The 20,241-nt window shown below is 40.9% G+C and overlaps 1 protein-coding gene across 1 annotated transcript; it reads right to left on the bottom strand.

Moving 5' to 3' along the window:
* Nucleotides 1–19,034: 19,034 nt before the first annotated feature.
* Nucleotides 19,035–20,013, bottom strand: LOC142470930 (olfactory receptor 5V1-like). Its single transcript, XM_075577736.1, has one exon. The coding sequence runs from the start codon at nucleotides 19,977–19,979 to the stop codon at nucleotides 19,035–19,037; it is 945 nt and encodes a 314-aa protein (XP_075433851.1). The 5' UTR covers nucleotides 19,980–20,013.
* Nucleotides 20,014–20,241: the final 228 nt, after the last annotated feature.

Below are 20,241 nucleotides of genomic sequence, written 5' to 3'. Positions count from 1 at the left end.
CACCTGGGTACCCAGTTGGATACCAATTGTGGCATCTCTCTTTTGCAGTAGAAAGACTTGTAGAAATGTGACTGTAAGAGGACATGTGCAGAGGTACACAATGGAGACTGTTTTAAGGTGAAATTAAAATAAGGCTTTATTGTGCCTGTCGCTTTAAACACAGCAAAACATATGAAAAATAGTGAGCCAAACAAAACCTGCTCTACTTTGGCGTATATGTATTCTTATATTCCAGCCCTCTTTAACTGGGTGGTTTCCCAAGCTATTCATCAGCCCAAGTCATATAGATATATTTATATATATAGATATAGCTAACAGTCCAATAAGAAAAGTTTATCTGTTAAATCCCCTGTTACAGTGACTCTCTTTCTTGATGCATTCATTTATTTCTGCGAAACCACCTCTGGACAAACAGTGAAGCCTTTCTCAGTGTGCCACAGCATTTCTATCTCATTCTAGTCACAGACTGAAAATTTATAGCGGCTGTTTTCATAGTAAGGTAAGGAATCTGTTTCAGAACACATGGGCCCAGTAGTATGACTGGATTTTTATTACACTTCTCAGTTATAACTTTGTTCTTCAATTCTGCATTTTTTTTGATGTGCAGATTGTAGAACTGCAATGGTATTGCAGATACACTTCTCAAGATCGAACACCTCCCCACGGAGCACCTCAATCCCTGCATTGTGCTACCTGCTCGCACGCTTGGCATATTCCTGACTCAAAAGGCACAAGTGCACCTTGCCCACGTCCCACCACTGACTCAACGTGGAAAAGTCACCCTTGCAACCTTTCCAGGCCGTTCAGAACTTCCGGACCGACAACGCAAAGCCCTGGTCCTCAAACAAGGAGTTGTTGACGCGCTAATAGGCAGCCGAGGACACTGATGGCATCAGTGCAACCATCACGGATGCACACTTGTGGTGCGTGTACAGGACCAATCTCATGGCAGTGAACTGGGCTCATAACATGAGATGGCTAGATATACTATATATATAAAAAACGGTCAATCCGGAATTGGGTCACCAGACTATGCCACTCAAAATAGTATGTATAAGTATCTAATGCCCCTGAATGTGCTTCCCACCAGACGTCAACAAAGGAGAAGCAGGCGATTAGCTCTAGCAAGGCCGATGCAGAGAGGGGTACGACTCTGTCATTATGTGGTCTAGAGCCTTGAGGGTGCATTTAAAGTCACCCCTGGGTACTACACACTCATCTACATTGACTGTTTCCAGGTAAGTCAAGAGTCTGGCAAAGAATCTCACTCTCTCAAGCTAGGAAGAGGGCGCATATACGTTCAATAAGTTAAACTTGTAGTCCAAATACCTGATCTAGAGGTGGAGTAGATGGTCTGAGATAACATCCTTTAAAAATAGCAGCTATGGTTGGTAGGACTCAGAGAACAGGGTCACCACCTCACATGATGATGAAGTGAGGTGGGTGAAGAAGACCCAGCCTTTCCACTTCAGGAGCCAGCTGGCTTCACCCTAAAGAGTGGTATGAATATCATGCAGGAAACTCAAAGAGTACCCTCTCTTTAGCACATGGGAGAGTACCTGAAACCTGCTGAGACCATGCCTACAGCCTTTACATAGTTTCATAGTTACAAAGCAAAAATAACAAAGTTCCAGGTATCAGGGCATCAGAGTTACAGACAGAACAGCACATGTGTTTGACGCTGTTTTGATTAAATTGTTTGTAAACAGATCGTTTATACACCCATTAGTCTCTTGTATAAGCATTCTCATATATATAGGCTCAATGATGGGTGTATATATGAAGCCTGGATATGGAGGGTAAATAAAGCCAATCTCTGTCTGTGAGGGCAGCTATGGCTTGTTCTCCTCTTATGCTACAGGCATGCCAGCTCTAGAGCACAATGTGAAGATGAAAATATTCATCCCAAATGACTAATAATAATTGTAACAGGGACAGCACTCACAATTAGGTGAAGTCCATCTTCTAGTGTCTACTTACACCTAACAAGTGTTATGAAATGGATCCAGGGTATTAAAAAAAAAACTGAGCACACAATACAAATCTAGGGCTACATACTGTAAACAATTGTTAATTAAAAAAAAGCTTTATTGGATGAGTGACAGCGTGGAGGGTAGCTGCTACCCTCCATGCTGTCACCCATCCAATAAAGCTGTTTTTATTGACAATTTTGTACATAGCCCCAGTTGTCATATACTGTGTTCTGCTTTTTTCTCCATATCCTGGATCCATATCATAGTTACATAGTAGATGAGGTTGAAATAAGACATATGTCATCAAGTTCAACCTACTGTATGCTACATTTAGATGACAGATACTTTATCCTATATTTATACTTGATCTATTGGTTCAGAGGAAGGCAAACAAAAACCCAAGTGAAATACCATCCAATTATATCTCATAAAGGGAAAAATAAATTCCTTTCTGACTCCAAATATTGTCAATCATATTACTCCCTGGATCCACATCCTTATTATGTTTACTTATTTGGTATATACCTGTATACCTTTCCTTTCTAAAAAGAGGTCCAACTTGTTCTTGAACATATTTATTGCACCTGCCATCACAGTCTCCATGGATAATGAATTTCACATTTTAACTGCCCTTATTGTAAAGAACCCTTTCCTTTGTTGCTAGTGAAAATTCCTTTCCTCTAACTTCAAGGGATGGCCCTGTGTCATTTGTACTGCCCTTGGGACTAATAGTTCTTTTGAAATCCCCTTGTATTGTCCCTAAATATATTTGTATATAGTTATCGTATCCCATCTTAGACACCTTTTTTCTAATGTAAACAATTCTAATTTAGCTAGCCTCTCCTCATAAATCAGATTATGCATCCCCTTTATTAATTTGGTGTCTCTTATCTGCACTTTTTCTACTTCCATACTGTATTTTCAATGGAGTGGTGCCCAACTATTTTACTCAATATTCAAGGTGTGGTCTTACTAATGCTTTATAAAGAGGTATAATAATGTTTACTTCCCTTCCATCTATTGCCCCTTTAATGCAAGATAAGATCTTGTTTGCCTTTGCAGCTACTGCATGACTTTGGGCACTATTGCTAAGCCTGTTTTCTACAAGCACTACTAAACCTTCTCCAACAAGGATTCTCCTAATTTATCCCTATTTAATTTGTAAGTTGCCTGTTTATTATTGTTTCCCAAATGCATAACCTTACATTTATCTGTATTAAACCTCATCCACCATTTACCTGCTCAAGTTTCAGTCTATTCAAGACATTCTGGAGAGAAATTACATCCTGTTCTGATTCTACTACCTTACACAATTTAGTGTCATCAGCAAAGTTGGAGACTTTGCTCACTACAGTATGCCAACTTCAAGGTCATTATTAAACAAGTTAAAAAGCAGGAGTACCAGTATCGATCCCTGAGGTACTCCACTCACAACTTTAGCCCAACAAGAAAAAGTTCAATTTATTACAACTCTCTGTTGTCCATCATTCAACCAGTTTTCAATCCAGGTGAAATATTTTTACAGAGTCCAATTTGCTTTATTTTTTACAGTACACTAACCTCTTGTGTGGAACCGTATCAAAAGTCTTTGACAAATGTAAGTAGACCACATCAACTGCATTACCCTGGTCTAAATTACTACTTACCTCCTCAAAGAAACTAATAAAGTTAGTTTTGGCACAACATATCCTTCATAAATCCATGTTGACTATAACTAATAATTATGCAAACGGAGTATACTGCTCACTAATAATGTAAATATAGATGTAAATGTGATTGCGCCCATAAATGCCTAGAGTGGCATTGGGTGCATCAGATGAGCTAAATATAATATATTCTGAAAAATTAGAGGGAAAGGTGTGTTTGTCACCATTTCTCTCTAGCTAGAAGCTCATTGGTAGATGCACTCCGGGACTATTAAAACATAACATTTATTAAGTATCAAATTAAAATAAGGTCTACATGCATGAAAGTCATAATATATAATGGGTGTAATTAAAATGGAATGGGGGTGGGGTGGGAGTGGTAGGGTAGAGCTGAAGGTGTATTGCTGAGTATGTATTAACCTTCAAGTAAAAAGGTAAGTGTGCAATATTAACACCTAAAGACACCTATCGTAGATAGGGCAATTGTACCTCATGATTGCTTCTGTCTGTGTTGCTAATAAATAAAATTGTGTTTGTTGATGAACTCAAGGAATATACTGATTACATCGAACTTTGGCTTAGATTCATAGACGATATTTTACTAATATGGAATGGTCCAGAATCTATGCTCATTGAATTTGTGGCCAAACTGAATTCTAAAAATCTAAATCTAAAACTAACTTCTGATTACAGTACAAGTGTAATCACTTTTCTTGACTTAAAAATCAGTAAAGATGAGCATGGTAATGTTCAGACCACGGTTTTTCGTAAGAAAACAGCAACCAATAGCCTATTGGCAGCCACCAGCCAACATCCACCGTCATTATTAAAGGGGATTCCTATTGGACAGTATTTGCGTCTAAGACGCAACTGTTCAACAGTAAAGGAATATCGCTTACAGGCTAAAGATCTGAAAGATAGATTTTTAAATCATGGCTACTCAATGGGAACCCTTAAGCATGCCTACAATCGAGCATTAAATAGTGACAGAGATAAATTTGTAGCACCTACCACAAGACCAACTAGAACTGAAGTCCTGTGTATAGGAACTTATAATTACAGGTGGAAACAAATCAAGTCAATTTTTTTGAAACACTGGCATATTTTGAAGTTGGATGAGGATCTTACTAAGGTTCTGAAGGAAACTCCGAGCATAACCAGTAGGCGCTCAGCCAACCTATATGACGGTTTAGTGCATAGTCATTTTCAAAGACAAAATAAACCAATATGGTTGACATCACCATTAAAAGGGACGTTCCAATGCAAAAATTGTAAAGCCTGTCAATACATCACACCAGACAATTTTTTTCATAACAGTGACCATACCAAACAATATAATATCAGACAATACATTAATTACAAGACAATTAATGTAATCTATTTTATAATCTGCGCCTGTGGTCATAGATATGTGGGCAAGACTATAAGGGAGCTTAGACGGCGTGTACTCGAGCATGTTAATTCAGTTAATAACAAACTAGACACCCCAGTAGCTCGCCACGTTAACAACTTTCACCAAGGGGATGTAAAATGTCTTTCTTTTATAGGCATTGATCACATAAAGAATAACATTCGTGGTGGCAATATTGACAATAGGTTATTGAAACGTGAGGCAGAATGGATCTATAGATTAAACACCCTGAATCCATACGGCCTTAATGAGGGCTTCACTTATACACCCTTTATCTGAACATTCATGTGGGCGGTGAAGCAGTCAATTCCTTTCGTATTCAGCATATATTACCTATTCTCTATATCCCCAATAGTGACTATTACAACTATTGATATCTTCATTATAATACATCATGGGCATGAGTAATTTCACTATACTCCCTGGTGATTGTTAGTTACCTCTTTGAGTATGCATCACTCTTTACTTATCTGTTCTCTGTATCATAACAACATGATTATCTCTGGCTTTAAGCCAGTCTAAATCAGCGGTTATTTTCAGCTTTCAATTTAGCTCTACGGGCTCTCTCATCAATGAGCACTAGGTACCCCAATTGATATCTACCCTTCTGAACAACGAAATTGACGTGTTGATTCCACTTTTAAAAGTCTACATTGCGAGTGGCATCTAGGAGGCAAGGACTATGCGTTTAGCAGTGTGTATAACACACATATGAATGCGGATTGGTTACGGGTTGCTATGACAACCACAGACGCTATAAAATGCAGGCCCTGCCTCAGCTGTCACTCACCCGCCCCTGACGAATCTCTGTGTAGGAGGGAAACGCGTAGGGCGTTCGGCATAGAGACGTCATCTGGGAGGAGACTGGGAGCAGTGTACTGTTGGTAAATTGTATCCTCCACGAGGTTGCTACAAGCTTATTGCAGGTGGTTTGGCAATTGTGTGCCGTCTGAGCTCTTCATGTTGCTTGGTAATCGTGTGTTGTCTGAGATTTTTATTTCAACTGGCACTGCTGTGTGCATTCTTTATTTGTACTGCCTAATACCATTGCTGATCCTAATACATGGTATTCTGCTACATTTATGATTTTGTGTTGCAATATATGGTGAGAGGTTTATACATAGCCTATATTACTGTATATGGATATCTTTGCATAGATACTGATGCATTGCTATTTAAGCACTAGTATCATTACATTATCTTTTGCAAACCATTAGGACACAGTGTAATAATAGGCTATACTGTACCTCCTTTGGGTTATATTACCATCAACCACAGGTTACTGACAGCATTAACATACATAGTTGCATTGCTTGCAGTGGATTGCTAGTCTCTCATACTTGCATTTGCAGCAACAGTTATCTCTACAGCACACAGGGAATTTTATCTTTAAAGTTATTTGTTATTGTTCAATCTATTTTGTGGTTATACATTGATTTACTACAATATAGTGTGCAGAGCTGTTGTCCTGCACAGGCTCAATCCACATACCACCAACCTTTGATTGTGTCGAGCCCTCCGTGCATACACTACAGTGGGATAGAGCTATAACCCTACATTGTCTTGTGGTCTATGAGTTTAACTATCGATCTGTTATTCCATCTGGGTCCGCCATAATCTTATACTTGAATTTACCAGTGTAGGTATCAATAGGTTGGCTCCACATGAAGCAATCATAGGTTGGTTTGATCGGTATGCTGTGCTAGTGACTGCACTTCATACCTGTACCAGCATCGGACACTTTAGTAACACAGGCAGAGGCAATCATGAGGTGCAATTGCCCTATCTACGATAGGTGTCTTTAGGTGTTAATATTGCACACTTACCTTTTTACTTGAAGGTTAATACATACTCAGCATTACACCTTCAGCTCTACCCTACCACTCCCACCCCACTCCCACTCCATTTAAATTACATCCATTATATATTATGACTTTCATGCATTTAGACAACAAAACAGGTAGCGCTAACCGCAATGTGTGTGGTGTAGTAACTATTACCTTATATATTAATTAAAACTATACATAAGGGGCTGCCTAGGACACAAAGCCTGACCCCCTGGTCAGGAAAACAGTATGGACAGGGAATAGTTCCGTGGGCGCCTATAAAATTTTACCACTATAAAGGATAAACGAAAACCAAGCCTGTTGGTTGTGAAGATTGTTGATCCTCACGGTGGGCTTGAAAACAAAGAGAAAGCACAACACATAGCGTAATACTGTTGAAACATTAAACAAACAACATATAAGACAACATATAACAGCTGAATACTGAAATGGTATTTTTAGGACAATAAAATCATTTAATAACAATTAATATTTACTATAATGCACAATTTGCATGGACACATAGATTTAAGCAATTAAAAATCTGAATAGGTGGTTCAACTGCTCCGTAGCACCAATGTTGATGATAGCAATGCCTACTCACCAGATGGAATAGGTTTGCAGGCAGTGGATATTTTAGAGAGTATCCCCTCTCATCTGTGTGCTGCTCTCTGCTTAGCTGGCTTCTCTGTCGGCTCGTGGGTGCAGCTCATCAGCAGGGACTCCTGCAGCTCCAGGAAGCACGTCTGAGCAGATGGAACTCAGCTGCAGCTGATTCAGCACGATGTCAGCCACGGACCACCGTGAGCTAGTCTATCTGCTGCTCACTGCTAGCTGGCGTCTCTATCCGCTCGTGGACGCAACTTGTCAGCAGGTACTCCTGCAGGGCGCCAAGCAGGGCGCTTGAATAATGGAAAACCGCAACAGCTGGTTCAACTCGTCGGCGGCTATAAGAGATGGTTAGCTGGCAGCTCACGTTGATTCACCGATGTACGGGGGTACTACACCAATGTGTGCGGGGTGTGGAGGTTCAAGCCCCGCACACATTGGTGTAGTACCCCCGTACATCGGTGAATCAACGTGAGCTGCCAGCTAACCATCTCTTATAGCCGCCGACGAGTTGAACCAGCTGTTGCGGTTTTCCATTATTCAAGCGCCCTGCTTGGCGCCCTGCAGGAGTACCTGCTGACAAGTTGCGTCCACGAGCGGATAGAGACGCCAGCTAGCAGTGAGCAGCAGATAGACTAGCTCACGGTGGTCCGTGGCTGACATCGTGCTGAATCAGCTGCAGCTGAGTTCCATCTGCTCAGACGTGCTTCCTGGAGCTGCAGGAGTCCCTGCTGATGAGCTGCACCCACGAGCCGACAGAGAAGCCAGCTAAGCAGAGAGCAGCACACAGATGAGAGGGGATACTCTCTAAAATATCCACTGCCTGCAAACCTATTCCATCTGGTGAGTAGGCATTGCTATCATCAACATTGGTGCTACGGAGCAGTTGAACCACCTATTCAGATTTTTAATTGCTTAAATCTATGTGTCCATGCAAATTGTGCATTATAGTAAATATTAATTGTTATTAAATGATTTTATTGTCCTAAAAATACCATTTCAGTATTCAGCTGTTATATGTTGTCTTATATGTTGTTTGTTTAATGTTTCAACAGTATTACGCTATGTGTTGTGCTTTCTCTTTGTTTTCAAGCCCACCGTGAGGATCAACAATCTTCACAACCAACAGGCTTGGTTTTCGTATATCCTTTATAGTGGTAAAATTTTATAGGCGCCCACGGAACTATTCCCTGTCCTTTCATGCATTTAGACCTTATTTCAATTTGATACTTAATAAATGTTATGTTTTAATAGTCCCGGAGTGCATCTACCAATGAGCTTCTAGCTAGAGAGAAATGGTGACAAACACACCTTTCCCTCTAATTTTTGAGAATAACTAATAATTATGATTTACTTTAGGTATTCCTGAAAATTATTCCGTAGTAAACCTTCAAGTATCTTCCCCACTATTGATGTCAGGCGTTCAGATATTTTTAAATATAGGCACCACATCTGCTTTACACCAATCTTGTGGTACTGAGCCTGTGGAAATGGAGTCCTTGAATATTAAATGTATGGTATTGCTTTTACTGAATGTAACTCCTTAAGAACACTTGGATGAATGTTATCAGGGCCAAGTGCCTCATTTACTTTAAGTTTATCAAGCCGCCTACGAACTTCCTCCTCAGTTAACCAATTGTTCATTAATATAGAGGTTGTGGTTCCTCCTGTGGCACTACTATTGCAATTGATTCTTCCCTGGTAAACACAGAGGCAAATAATGTGTTTAATACCTCTGCTTTTTCCTTATCTCCAATAATTTGCCTGCCCATCTCATACTAAAAAGGTCCTATATTTATTTTCTATTTTCTTTGTTATTAAGGTACTTTAAGAACGTTTTATGGTTGTGTCATGGGAGACCAAGCTTTTAACACCTTAATTACCAGGATCATTTCATTGAGCAAACAAGTGATGAAATAAATTGTAATTTATTTACTTAAATAGGCAGACACACAATATATTACACAAAATACAGAAGAAAGCCACACTTACTTTGGAAACTGGGATACAAAACTAATCTTTCCTAGTTGCAAAACAAACAGCAACATAATCCAGGCAACTTTTCCTTCAAGTAGCCTCTTCCTGCTGGAGTCTTTGTAACTGGACACAGCCTCTGAGAAACTTAGATGTCTTACTCGGAGCTTGGAATTCTTGAAACACACTTGAATTACACATGATGGAACTTAATTGGAAATGTTTCCTGGCTGCTCCGACTTTTTAAAAACTCACAAGTCCTATCTTTACAGTCTGCAGCATCCCACCTTTAGCCAGGTTTTGCACATACTTCATGAAGACTGGCAGAGAGCTTCAAGGTATGCTATGAGCATGTGTGAACTCGGCACTTCAGCTGCTTAGCAAACCTAGCCAAGCCTACTTCCCTGGCCATCTGTCAGGACAAACTGTTCACCTCTCCCCCTCCCCACATAACATGTTAGAATGTCAGTCCCAGATACAGGAGGACCAAATCAGCAGGGGGGCTCAGAAGTCAAAATTATGCATTGCTTACTCCCTGAGGTTTCCTGCCATGCATTTCAAAGCCCAGTGTTACACACCCTCAGTGTCACCTCCTGTTCTGGACTGAATAAAGAGAATCCCCTTCTGTCTATAATGTTAATTTCCTTACTCTTATAACTTTAAAATACCAAAATTACAGGGGGCATTAATTTAATACTTGGGGTGAATGTTAATGCTCAGAAACATAACCCCTTTATGTGTCCGTACCTCAGTAATGCCCACACCAAATTTCATCTTTCTAGGATGCTCCTAACTAAAGTTAGCGGTCTACTATGATGTTGTTTGTGAAATGTCTGCGGTTTTAATCTTTTCCCCTTATTCAGAAAACATTGTTACCATAACTCATACATTTAAAACATGCTGGTTTCAATAACCTATACCTTTCTACAAGTCTTTATTAAAATGTACTGTAAGGCTAAAAATTGTCTCTGTCAGCTCTGTTCCCCTCAGGAATTGATAATGTTAAAAACAGTATACGCTGGCTTTACTTTTTCTCTAAACCCGAAATTGTAAATAGCTTTGGGACCAGCTGTTTTGTGCCTGTCATCTGTTTTAGAAGCAAGACTACCAGAAGACAAGACCGCCTTATAAGACCCCATTATATATCTATTGCCCAGCAGTAAAATGTTTTAAGATTTACAGAAAAGGCATTATGTAAAGGTTACATGTAAAGTTAGATGTGTGATCCATATTTGTAACAGATGACAACGTTTTTTTCTGTCCTTGCCTTACACTGGCGACACACTTTATTCGAGCTTGGCTAGTCCCACGAATTCGGGTATACCCGGGTGTATTGAGGTTTATGACTGTTTTCTGCCCGAGTGCATTGAGTTATTTTCCAAGCAGGGATTGAAGCATTTTATTCCCGCTGGCTGCAATACTGCACAGTATATATATATAAACTGCATTACAATTCATGAATTTATGCCATCTGGTAGACACGCGAAGCATTGCAGCCTATTAAATCATAATCATTATCATTTAACAGATTAGCCGCCCATCAGCCAGGCATGAACCCAGGCTGGGAAGGCAAATGCAACGGGGCTTGTCAGAGGTTAGGAGCGGCGCATTCCAGGTATCTGCCAGGTACATACCGGGTATTTGCTCGAATAAAGTGTGTCGGTGCAGTATGTATGTAAACTGCCCTGTGCCTATTAAACTTCAGTTGTGAGAACTCGGCATCCATTGTGGTACTGCTTTCTCGCACTCCGAATATGCCAGGTGCTGTGATGGAAATCTCCCCGGGTAGAGTAAGGTTACCTGCTCTAAGGTCTGATCAGGTAAAATGGACCTAACATGTACTAAGTCGGTTGGGGTGAGAGATAGAGTGAAAAAAACTTAACTGTTTCTACACTTACCAGACCATCCCTGTTATACTTTAAAAACCTAACTTACACAGTTTTATTCTAACAGGACTTAAACATTTTCCTTACACATCAATAAACTCTCAGCTTTATCCTGAGCTGGCGTAATCCCCTGAACCCCTATACTGGTTTCAGGGTACCGGGGCATTACTTGGGCAGTGTCCCTTTATACCAGGGAGCCTTGTGCCTCATTTTACCCTTTCCTGGTTTATGCTTAAGAAGGACGTCCTAGTGGTGAGTCGCAAGAACGTTTTCAGGATGGGGTCTGACCAGAGCACTGGGCTTCTATGTATCCGAGATACATTTCTGGGGTAACTCATAACTTGAGAACCCCGATACATACTGTAGCCACAATCTGTAAAAGACTTTCTCTGTCAAACCCACCCTAAAACTTACCTCCTGAAAATCTCCTGGTCCCAGCACCTCTGGAAAAGGTAAAACACAAAAAATGGCAATGGTCACATATTTTGCACACAGTCACAGTAATGCATACACAGTGCCCGGGCCCAAGAGCTGACACTTCAGGCACCCCAAAACACAGATCAGGGGTAACCAAGTGGGCTTAACCTTTATTATTGAGCCTGGTCCCCCCCCACTGTCACAGGTTGCTCTTACTTTCAATTGTAATTCTTTTTTCATTATCCATTTTTGCAAATTTGCCCTTTTGCAACTTTTATTTACATTCCTTATCATTCTGAAATGATGCCTCCGTCCCTTGTGATTTAAAGAATCTAAACACCAGCCTCTTCTTTTCTATTTCATCCCCTACCTTTTATTTAGCCACATTGGTTTAGACTTGTTTCTTTTATATTTATTACCCAAGAGTATACACTTATGTGTGCCTTTCTAACAATGTTTTAAAGACTGACCATTTATCTTCAACATTTTTCCCTGCAAAAACATCATCCAAATTTATTCCTTGAATATTATTTCTTAGTTTTGTAGCCCCCTGTAAACAGCACAGGCTATACATATCTTTCTCCTACTGAGGTAAGTCATGTTAAGGGCAGGCACCAGTAGCAATCATGGGTTTTCCCCCCTTCAAGCCCTGCCCTGAGTGATAGATGCAGGCCCCTGACTCTGCTGCAGGCATGAGACAGAAGGGAGGTCCTGCTGACATCATGAGGGGTGGGGCTGAGACTATTTAGCAGCCCATTCCTGTAAGTGACAGTTAGTCTACTTGGGAGTCTATCCGAGTCTGTCCTGGGAGTTGGAAGAGAGCGGAGTAGGTCGAGCTCTCTCCTGGGAGCAGGAGAGATACTAAGAGGACTCTGGCCTATGATAGTCAGCGAGTGAGCAGAGCTCTGGTGGAACCAATGCCCCTCACCCTGATGAGGGGGTGATGGGGAGGATCTACCCCCGCCCAGAGGGGACCCTCTGAGGTGGGCACTGGGGTATTGAGGCCCCACACAGACCATCCTGTGGAGTACCTCTTGGAGGGAAAGAGAAGAGAGGAGAAAGGCTGTACACCTTGGGATCTCTGTGTGTGCTGCTACTGCTATTGCTGTTGTTGTTGCGGCTGTATGCTGCAAGGCTGCTGTGTGTCATCTAGATACAATAAAGAGAGACATTGCTGATCTTACTAAAGACTGTTGTGTGAATCTGGAGCATCCACCCTGGGACCAGGGGTCACTTCTTCTATACGGGTCCTACCCCATACCCTGGGAAGGTATAGAGGATGGAGGCGCTGCACCACCACTAAGAGAATGAGGCAACTACCCCAGAAGCCTGGTCCTGTCTCCCCAACAACATCACGGGAAGTTCAGGCCCTCCTGTTCCCGGCAGGTATGCACCACTCGAGCACATGTAACCAGCCCTCACACACCTTAGATATAGCATATGTGTCTGGGGGGGTGGTTTTGGACAAGGGTTATAGTTTATTAAAATCTGCCTTTCTAAAGTTCAAAGTCTTTGTTGAGCCAAATAATATATTTTTTTATTATTATTTATTTCTAATGAGATCATGTTATATTCACTGTTACCCAAATTTTCCCAGACCTGAATATTTGTTTTTACTTCTACATTGCTGGATATTACCAAATCTAGTACTGTCCATCTCCTGGTTGGTTCCTCAATAATTTTGGTTATGTAATTGTCTTTAAGGCCCCCCCCCCCAAAAAAACTGTTTACTTTAGTTGCAATGCTAATCTCATTGCCCCAGTCTATCTCTGGATAATTTAAATAAAAAATATACAGTCCTAACGCTCAACCTATTAATCAAATTGGATCAATCGGAACAAGATCAATGAGAGTACATGAATGTTTACCCAAGAAGGGCAAAGATAAAAGATTTCTGTGTAGTTTGCACTCATTCAGCTATTGAATAAGAAAAGCAGGACTTAATAGTCTCTGAGTATAGTACTCAAATCACCAATAATAAGTGGCAAAACTCCCAATGTACTCAAAGAAAACAATAACATTTTATTAACATATATACAAGTGATTAAAATATATTTACAATGTGTATCTGAAATCCCCATTGGTGGATAAGCGGACAAAGTAGATGAGTTGCAACCATATATAAGTGGATGCTGTCACAGGAGACCAGGTATTTACACATTTATACCGGGATCATATCACTGAGCAAAGCCAATAAGTAAAATAAATTGTGATTTATTCCGTAGAAAAAGGCAAATACACATTGGATTACAATAGGCAGAAGAAAATACACTTACTGGGGGTTTGGGGTTGAAAAACGAACTTTCCTGATTGAAACAAAGTATTTAAATAGTCTATTGATTGACCGGGTCTTAGCCAGAAAAGTTCTGGAGCTCAAATCAGCACGAGCCTCCAGCAGCTCTCGCATTTTACACTCCAAATGGTACTGAAAGTCTAACTTAGAAATTTTTCTGCTTAAAGTCCTGTAGCGGTTTCCTTGCTGTCTCTGCAAGGCTTCTTTGGGTCGGTCCGACCCCTGCGTGAAGGTTACACACTTTTGACCTTGGAATCACAGGTCGGATCGGTGTTCTGATCTCTTAGGAATCACTTTAGCAATCTGCAATCTCTTAGGAATCTTCTTAGCTCTCTGGGCTGGCTACTAATTGTTTTTAATAACATTAGCAAAGTCAATCCCACAGCATTACTGCCAACCCACAAGCATGGGGACTTTATCTCTAGCCACTCACACACTTTGCCAGGTTTGTGAAAGATGGCACCTATGGCTTCAGAAAAGTGAGAGGGCATGTGCACAAACTGCCATCTTGCCCACTTACTATTTAAAGTCCCCCCCGCAGGATCAGTGCCTCAAATTCTAGGAAGGTGACAACAGGCCAGGACTTGAACACTTAGTCAGCTATCATGTTTAGATGGCTTTCAAACACCTGGCAGCTATTGTGACTTTGATCTACGGACCTGGGATTAGACTCACTGGCACCAAAGCCCAGGTGGCCAGGAGCCCCTCCTCTGTCCCAAGAAATGAAATACCCTGCCTGGTTTAATGTATAAAGTTTAAACATATTTTAAAACACTGCTTAATAAAATATACATTCATACATTCTGCTGCTAAAATGTGTTACAGTCCTTTGGTGTACAGTATGAGATAGAGTGTAAAACTAAAATTGTCCCTTTTACACTAGCCTTCATCCCTTTCACACAGAAAACTAGACTTTTAAACATTTTAACTTTACTTTTGAAACTTTGCTGCCGTCTACAGGATGCAGTATATAAGCAGAATTGTATACCAATAGTATCCAGTGTCTCCATAGATGTTATTATACCTATAATATTATTACACAGCCTATTATTGGTGATTTCAGTACTATACTCAGAGACTATGAAGTCCTCCTCTTATTATACAATAGATGAACGAGTGGAAACTACACGGAAATCTCTTCTGTTTGCCCTTCTTGGGTAAGCATTCATGAACTATAATTAAAATCACCCATTATGCAAATATGACCTAGTTGTGATGCCTTCTCCATTTACAAAAGTATTTTAGCTTCCTCAATCTCACAGATATTTCTTGGTTAATTACATATCCCTACAAACATTTTCTTTGTACTTTTACCTCAACTGCTAATTTCTATCCACAAGGTCTTTACATTTTCATCATTCCCTTCATAAACATCTTCCTTTAGAATAGGTTTTAGATCCGGTTTAACATATAAACATACTCCACCTCCTCTTCTATTTGCTCGATCCGTCCCGAAAATGGGAATAACCATCATCGTCATCATCAATGCTATTGATTATCATCATCCTTGTTACACCAAAATCATCTAAATCGACATTAGGAAATGCATTGCCACCATGAGACAATAATGATTTTGTTGTTGGAGTGGGGAGGGGTGTTAAGTTTACTGAGGCACGTGACCTATTGTCTTCCTCTCCAACTATGACATTACACTGTGTTTTCTGATTGCTGCAACCCCCCTTTGTCTTATGCTGGCTATCTAATATTTGCCTGCCACTTTGGATGTCTTGGAGTTTTTTCAGGCACACTAGGGTTGATTACCTTATAATTGTTTGGTGTGCTGTTGCTAGGTACTGGCAGGCTATTTAAAGTGTCTACAGATCATGTCCACTAGCCCTTGAAGAAGTCACCATCTTGTGACGAAACTTGTTGGGCTACGGCATTATGTCAGCCATCATGCAACAAGCTCGATGTGACCGTTTCTTGCTCTGCATGTTTCTGGCTACAAGATTTGAATTTTCCTAAATCAAGGACTTTCCTTCCATTTGGGACTTTGCTGGATCGAGTCCTTCCGGACCTGCCTTGTCATCCTTCATGAGAGGACCACCAGGATTGTGGTTCTACATCTGTGGGATTGCTGGCTGGTTATTATATCACAAACTCCTTTTACATTCCTTCCCTTATGAGTGCACTTGTTTCACTCCCTTTCATTTTATTAAAGTGTTATACAATTTTATGCAATGGAATGTGCACTTTCTTTTCTTTTAGATTCCCCTTCGGATATGGTTAATCCTATTGGAAGCAGCCGTGACCCCTTTAATTGCTAGGAATTCATCCAGGAAGAAAACCATTTTCATTATATGGGACTGCTTTGTTGTTGTTTGTTTTATATATATCTATATCATTTCACTTTTCTAGCTGGTGTTGTTATATTCACTTATGCAATTGGTTTTTATTCACTTAATAGGCACTATTTTTGCCCATATATTTAATATTATACACTATCACTATATTTCACATATTAATTTTATAGCAGGGTACCATTGAACCGCTCACACAGTCTGTTTGTCTGGGGGTGTTAAGGGGTCGTGTGGAGGGTTGTAACCCCACAGGCCTTCCAGGGACAATGGAGCAATTCAGACATGAAATGACTCCCCTGATAAGTTAGAATCTCGCTGGGGAATTCTATCTTAGTGAATATCACTATCAGAGCTACTGCCACTTTCTCAGCTTCAATCGAGGACAGTGCCACAGCTACAGGGTATAGGGTCGTAAAATCGACCACCGTTAGGATGTTGCACTTCCCTGTCCAGCTAGGGACCATATGTGGTCCAACTATGTCCACTGCTACCCTTTGGAAAGTTCCACCTATCACCGGTAGTGGTCTAAGGGGGACCCTCACATGGTCACCTGCCTTGTCTACCTGCTGGAAGGAATAGCAGGAGCGGCAAACATCTGCCGAAGTTTTATGCCCTCTAAGCCGGGATCATACGGCACTGCTTCTCTGAAATTTGTACCCAGCTCTGGCCACTCACACTCAGTCACTAAGTCAGGGGATGGGGAAGACTTTCAGGCTTTAAAACAAAGCTGGTTGCTCTGCTATTTCGAACTAAGCAACTTTGAAAAGCCCACTGTAGCTTCATCAACTCCCGATTGGTTGCGCTACTCTCTCTCCTGGTCAGCACCTTGCATATGCTCTGCTGGGCTATCCCCAGAACAGAGGGGGGAAGGAGCAGCCAATCAGAGAAGGGGAATCTCTCCCCGCCAGCCAATAGAAATAGGGGCTCGACCCTTGGATGACGTCAGGGAAGGAGGTGTGCCACAGAGGCTTGAAAGCCTGATGAGCGGGAAATATGATTTTTGCCAAGAGGATCAGACTACTGTATATGGCTGCATCTTCTCTGGCTAACTCATTGCCTTCTGCTGGGATTGCTCCACCAGGTCTGGCACTGACAAAAGGGTTCCCTTTGTAGTCCAGACCTGGCCATTCACCTTTTATCGCTCACCAGGGGCTTTCACACATCTGGACATCCTCTCCCTTTTGTACTATGGACCCTATGTAGACTTGCTGGCACCGTAACTCATCGCCCCGGGCAAGATACATATAGCCTTATAATAAATGTATAAAACATTGAAACACAAATTTTAATACATGGGGGGCCTTGGAGAGACTCATGGCTGTGCTGGATATAGGACTGGGATATCGGGACTTGAAAAGCAGAAGTCTGGCGGACACAGGGCAGTCTCGGTGTAATTCTATTCGCATACCGGCAAATCATGCCTGCACATTGGCTAGAATTAAGGTACTAATGGTAGCCCTGGTTCCCGAACTCCTGCAAATAAAACAGTTGCAGTCATACCCAAATATCCCACCTAAAACTCCCACACAGAAAGTTTAATGAGTCTGAGGTACAGGGAACTTGAAATAGGACAAACAGGGTCATTTTATTCTTTAACATGTATCATTCCTGATCCCTTGCTTATGGAGGTACCAGGGCCCCTAATGGTTCAGGGGTAACAAGATGGCTTAAAAATGTATTAGATAGCCTGGTTACCCCCTCCCCTCACAGTCATCAATTGTCCCTCCCGGGGTTAAATCTCCCTCCTGATTTTTTGTTGGGGGGCTTTCAGTTTACCGCCCCCCAGGATGTGCAGGGGTTTCAGAAACCCACCAGGCATGGTTGCATTGGGGAAATTGGGTTTAATGAGATATGGGGTCTGATTCAACCTGAATTGGATTCCAACATTAGACCAGGGACAGACCTGCCGACACATTAACTGGGGTCCAGGACTACAGATATTACCTCGGCATAGTGTACTGTTGAAAGAGGAGGGAGTTTGATTAGTTAAAGGGAGTATAAGCTATGGCCTAGGCCCCAGTGAGTTGTAGAGTGGAGAGGTAGGGTGGGAATGGCAGGGCCCAGGACTTACCAATGGCCTGGGTCATGGCTTGTTGTTGGATGGAGGAGGTAGGAGGGGAAATGACAGTCCGTAAAATTGGATTAGAATTCTATTATTACACATAGACTCACGATTTATACAGTATAAAAAATGTATTACATTTCAGCACTCGCAGGTCTTTCTGAATACAATTAGAGTTCAGATGATGACCTTGATATAGAGCATGGCTCTTCCTGAGACATTACTGTATGTTCTGGATTTTTGTGATATCAGGTAACAGTACTACTAAGGAGTATTAGGGCGCTGTCTGTGTAGTATTAAGAAAGTTTGCTAAATGTTTTAAAGCTATACTTGTTAGCTCCAAATTGTATTTTTGTTTAAATTGTTTGAATTTCTTGTTATATTTTAAATTCAATAGCTCCATATAATCACTATTCAAATCTATCACTTACTGTATGTTAGAGGAGAATAAGAGTGTGAAAGTATCTTGATTGATGAATGTTTCCTTTAATGTCAATGTACTGTAACTGCAAAACTAATGTTTATAAGAGGAATATTTATTGAAACTACTGTACAGTATCTCACAGTACATTAATTATGTTACCGCTGTGAACACAGCCCGATAGAACTGACCTACAGTACAGTAGTTTATCTCATGCTACTCAAAATAGGTCTGTATCCTTATCCTCATACATTTCCACAGGGATGCCTGGATCTCTGTGTTCCTTAGAGTATAGATGATGGGATTAAATAATGGGGTGATGACAGTGTAGAGAAGAGAAGTGATTTTCATTACAGTCAATGACTGTCCTTTGGATGGAACCATATATTTAGCAATCAGTGTCCCATAATATGTGCACACAATGGTCAGGTGAGAGCTGCAGGTGGAGAAGGCTTTCTGTCTCCCAATGGAAGAGGATATCCTAAGTATGGTTAGGGCGATACAGACGTAAGTGAAAATGATGAAGACAAATGGGAAGATAATGATTGGGACGCCTAAAAAAAAAACTACTGTATCCACAATCACTCTGTCTGAGCAAGAATGTTCTAGGAGAGGGGTAATATCACAGAAGAAATGATCAATTACATTGGGGTTACATAACTGAAATGAACAAATCAAAATAACCATATTTAATGTTCCTATAAAACCTAAGAACCAACACCAGAAAGCCAATTGGTAGCAAAGCTTGAGGTCCATAATAGCAGAGTAACGCAAAGAGTTGCAGATGGCCAGGTACCTGTCATAGGACATCACTGTAAGGAGGAAACATTCAGCAGTTGCTGAGACAGAAAAGAGGAAATATTGGGTGATGCAGCCAGCGAGAGAGATAACAGCCCCTTCTGCCATTATTGCGTATAGCATGTTAGGCACAATATCTGTGGTTAGCAAGATGTCAGACAGGGATAGGTGAGTGAGAAAGAAGTACATGGGCGTATGGAGCTGGTGACTGGTTGACACCAAGACAATGATCAGGACATTTCCAGCTAAGGTGAAAATGTATAACAGAAGGAAGATAAAGAAGAGTAAGCTCTTGAAGTTGTGAATGGCTGGAAATCCCAGAAGCAGAAATTCTGTAACTGTGGTCTGATTCTCCAGAAGCATTGTGGGATTTTAGAGGAAAAAGATATCTTCATAATAAAAATCAGTCCTCGGGCTGCAAGAAGAAAGAGTTGATTGAGACCCATACTGTAATAAATGTGACATAAGAAATGCATGTCTATTAATGGTATATAAAGTGATTTATTCTCTAAGAGTAAGAGCCATTGAGTTAACTTTTCAAAGTATACACTTTTATCCTCCTAATATTTACTTGTACTGTACGTATTATGTACTTAATATATCCCTATTTGTATTATTATTATCC

This window comes from Ascaphus truei, chromosome 20 (assembly GCF_040206685.1).
Source record: "Ascaphus truei isolate aAscTru1 chromosome 20, aAscTru1.hap1, whole genome shotgun sequence".
In the NCBI taxonomy this organism is placed as follows: domain Eukaryota; kingdom Metazoa; phylum Chordata; class Amphibia; order Anura; family Ascaphidae; genus Ascaphus; species Ascaphus truei.
Note: the sequence above shows the minus strand (reverse complement) of the source record. Positions and strands in the feature narration are given on the sequence as shown.